General features: G+C 45.2%; 1 protein-coding gene across 1 annotated transcript in view; it reads left to right on the top strand.

The window, feature by feature from the left end:
* Nucleotides 1-248: 248 nt before the first annotated feature.
* The window catches only part of CUNH18orf25 (chromosome unknown C18orf25 homolog), a 33,112-nt gene continuing 29,489 nt past the window's right edge, over nucleotides 249-3,871 (top strand). The window contains exon 1 of the mRNA XM_015827854.1: nucleotides 249-981. Coding sequence (XP_015683340.1) covers nucleotides 249-981 — 733 coding nt within the window. The remainder of the gene's footprint in view (nucleotides 982-3,871) is intronic.

Below are 3,871 nucleotides of genomic sequence, written 5' to 3'. Positions count from 1 at the left end.
GTACATCCTTACAGATCTGCCCTGCTCTGTGGGATGATCAACCTGTTGCTTTTGTGCTTTACAAAACTCTTCGTGAAATTAAATTATTGTCCAAGTCTTTGTCCTCATGACCAGCTCAGTCACGTGCTGTGTGTGTTTTTTTTTCTTCCCCTTTAGGTTGCTTTCCTGCTGAAGCCCTAGGTGAGTTTCCCCTTCCCCGAAGCTCTGGGTCTATCCTCTGAGACCAGGAGAGACTTTAAAACTCTGAAATGAAGATGGAGGCGGCGGACAGAACAGAAGAACTCCTCCCCTCAGAAGTCCCACCCCAACTCGCCGAGAAGCCGGAGCCAGCGCTGGGGGAAGAGGGATCTATAGAACTGGACCTGCCTGCCCCGAAGGAGAGCCGGGCGCCCGGCGAGGATTCCACCGTGCTCGCCTCCATGCCTTGCTTGCTGATGGAGCTGAGGCGGGACTCGTCCGAATCTCAGCTGGCCTCGACGGAAAGCGACAAGCCGACGGCCGGCCGCGTCTACGAGAGTGACTCTTCGAACCACTGCATGCTGTCCCCTTCGTCCAGCGGCCACCTGGCCGACTCCGACACGCTCTCCTCGGCCGAAGAGGCCGCCCCCGGCCAAGCCGAGACGGCGGCGGTCGAGGGGGACCCCTCCGCCGTCTCCCTGTCGACCCCGGGGAGGAAATCCAGGCGGTCCCGGTCGGAAAGCGAAACCTCCTCCACCATGGCCGCCAAGAAAAACCGGCAGTCGAGCGACAAGCAGAATGGCCGGGTGGCGAAGGTCAAAGGTCACCGGAGCCAAAAGCACAAGGAGCGCATCCGGCTGCTGCGGCAGAAGCGGGAGGCCGCCGCCCGCAAGAAGTACAACCTGCTGCAGGACAGCAGTACCAGCGACAGCGACCTCACCTGCGACTCCAGCACCAGCTCCTCGGAGGACGACGACGAAGAAGTCTCGGGGAGCAGCAAGACAATCACGGCAGAGATACCAGGTAGAGGATGTTTTTTAAACTGAACTGGCGCCAAAAACAAAAAAAAAAAATTAAAAAAAAATGGTCCTTCCAACCGTTTTCTCTCTCTCTCGCTGTCCTGCTAAATTTAGAAAGGAGCGCCAAAAAAAAACCCCCACAACCCCTGGTAAATAAATAAACTCGCTAGGAGAAAACAGAGAGAGCTCTGTGTAAAATACGAGGGCTGCGACGTTATTTAGAACGTGACGGTTTTTTTTGTCCCCCCCCCCAAAGGCGGGTAAGGGTTTCTCTCGGTATCCCTCTGATTTGCACGATCGTTCACCTTAAAACTAAATAAATAATAATAATAATAATAGTCGTCATCCAGACGAATCCTGGTAACAGTTGAGTTGTCCGTTGTTCCCTCCCCGTAACTCCACCTTCTCCTGCCCGGTTGGCGTTATAGCGCACCTTGGGTTGCGATCTTTGAAAGAAATCTCCTTGGCTGCTATTTCGTTCTGAACGGGGGGGGGCCGCCGTTCTCAAAACTGCTGCAGATGTTTCTCTCCCGGCATCTGAAATTTCAGGAGGCATCTTAACTGCTTCTACCATTAGCCCTCCCCCCCTTGTTAAACGTTGCACTTTTCCAGCTCCCTTTCAAGGCACGATAAGCTGGCTCAGCTTCTTCGCTGCACGTTTTCTAAACAAGGCAACGTGGTTATTCCAAGGGATATTTTGCACGCAAGATTGCAAATTCGTATCCCCCCCCCTATGCTATCCCGCAGTTTCAGAAGAGAGGTAACACGTTCTGCTGTGTGGATTGCACAGTTATCAATTTCCCTCCCACCCACCCACACCCCTGCTGCATCTAAATTGGGAAGAAAAATATTTTGGCTGCTCTCCGTAAAAGAACAGAAGGTGTGTTATTTAAAAGAGAAAAAAAAAAAAAACGACTGTTAAGGCCTCCATTATTCCTCTAGCTGAAAACTAGCATGATCAGGAATATGTATCCAAGTACTCTGGCGTATGGTATTCTCAATAATTGCATTTATAGCAACCTTAAAATAAAAACGCTGTTTAAAAATCCTTTGGTTTGCTAATCTTTTCTGGGTGAGCCCACGTTTCTTTCTTTACACAAAAGGAAGCGAGTTTTGCAATTGCAGTCGGTCTTCTACGTAAATCTGTTTCTGTGCTGTGTAGGTAGACTTGGAAGACTACAGATTGTGAGCTCATCACCTGTTTGATGGATCCTGCCTTTGCACAAGGTGTGGAGGATCCGGCGGGTTTGTTGAAATGGTTATTTATTTGACGACAGGCTACCCAAGTCTTTACAGTTGTCTTGATTGGAACAGACTAGCATAGTGTATCTCTCGCTGGGCTTCTACCATTTCGGATTGTAAGTCACACAAACTGTTGGTCACGCAACCAGTGGGGTACAGTCTCAGATGTTACAGCCCCACCGCAAATAAAATTCAGCATGGCTCCTGCTGGACTGGCTTTGTTTGAACATAATTCAGTGTAGCCCTTCATTCAGATTACAGGTCAGGCTAGCTAATTTTCTCTTTGGCTACGTGCAACGTTGGCGAGGTGCAATAAATTACGTGCATCAGAAAATTCCGAATAGGAGCAGAGATAATCAATTTTTTTTGCCACTGAATAAGGGACTCTATTCGAACCTGTTTTTTTTTTTTTATAAAAAGTTTTTTATTTATAATACAATTAAAACAAAAATGTTTATAAGACAAAATCTATATTCATTTGCTCATTTCTAATAAGCGTATGAAACACATCAAAACCTTTTTCAGAGTAATATTCTGATAGATAAAACTACATATCATTCTGTACTATTCTGCTTAGTTGATTGAATCTTAGCAAACCTACTTAGTATATATTTTTTTTCATTGGCAGATTCAGAAATAGTCCCCTTGTTTTGTTTTGTTTTTAATTTCTTTTACATGAAAACTACAGGTGTCATTGTGGTGTTCTTAGAAGTGTAAGTCTATTGCAGGGGTAGGCAACCTTGGCTCTTTTATGACTTGTGGACCTCAACTCCCAGAATTCCTCAGCCAGCAAAGCTGGCTGAGGAATTCTGGGAATTGAGGTCCACAAGTCATAAAAGAGCCAAGGTTGCCTACCCCTGGTCTATTGTATGGAGAATTGTTTTGCTGTATAACAAATAGGAGATTGTAAATCTAAACAAATGTTAGTGAGCAGGCAATTCAAAGAAACATACCACTGCATATTAATACTATATTTTGCATGCTATATTTTCAGCATCTGAAGAGACTCACTTCAGGGGATTGAGCAGGCCGCTGCCACTGAGGGAAATGAAATTGGGAAAATAAAGTGCAAAAAGCATATAATCTATACCTATTCATTTACATTTTAATATTTTCCCTGTAAATAGGAAAAAAACGTCCCCTCCTAAAGTAATCCTGATGAGATTACGTTTGGGGGAAAAAATGATAAAACGTGCATGTTTTAGTTTTTGATGCTAATATTTTATCTTCTGGTGAGGTCTGTATAATAATGTTAACACATATTTTTAAGGATAAATAAGTTTTTGAGTTTTGACAGTAGCTAAAACACGAACAACAGTGTGAATGCGAACTAGTAGGCATTGCTTTCATCGTGCAGGTTTTATCAGCTGGTAGAAATTAGGACGGATAGCTTATACTGCCCTTGGTACAAATAGAGAAATGGGTCCGCGACAATTTAGTGCTAAATAAAATGACATTTTAAATGAGAGAAAACATTTAGCAACGAGAAAATAGCCAGAATTCAATGCTGTCATTTGGAAGCATCACAGCCTCGCTCAGAAACGTGGAAATCTGCCCAAGGGGATGCTAGGTATGTGTGCACAATGACAACAGGGGCTTCTTGTTACCGTTATATAAATGCCACAACTGATGTCAGGCCTCTGACGCCAGGA

The sequence above is a fragment of the Protobothrops mucrosquamatus genome, unplaced genomic scaffold (genome assembly GCF_001527695.2).
Source record: "Protobothrops mucrosquamatus isolate PMUCROS unplaced genomic scaffold, P.Mucros_1.0 scaffold4005, whole genome shotgun sequence".
Classification (NCBI taxonomy): domain Eukaryota; kingdom Metazoa; phylum Chordata; class Lepidosauria; order Squamata; family Viperidae; genus Protobothrops; species Protobothrops mucrosquamatus.
The sequence above is the reverse complement of the archived record's forward strand: the minus strand, read 5'-3'. Positions and strand labels throughout refer to the sequence as shown.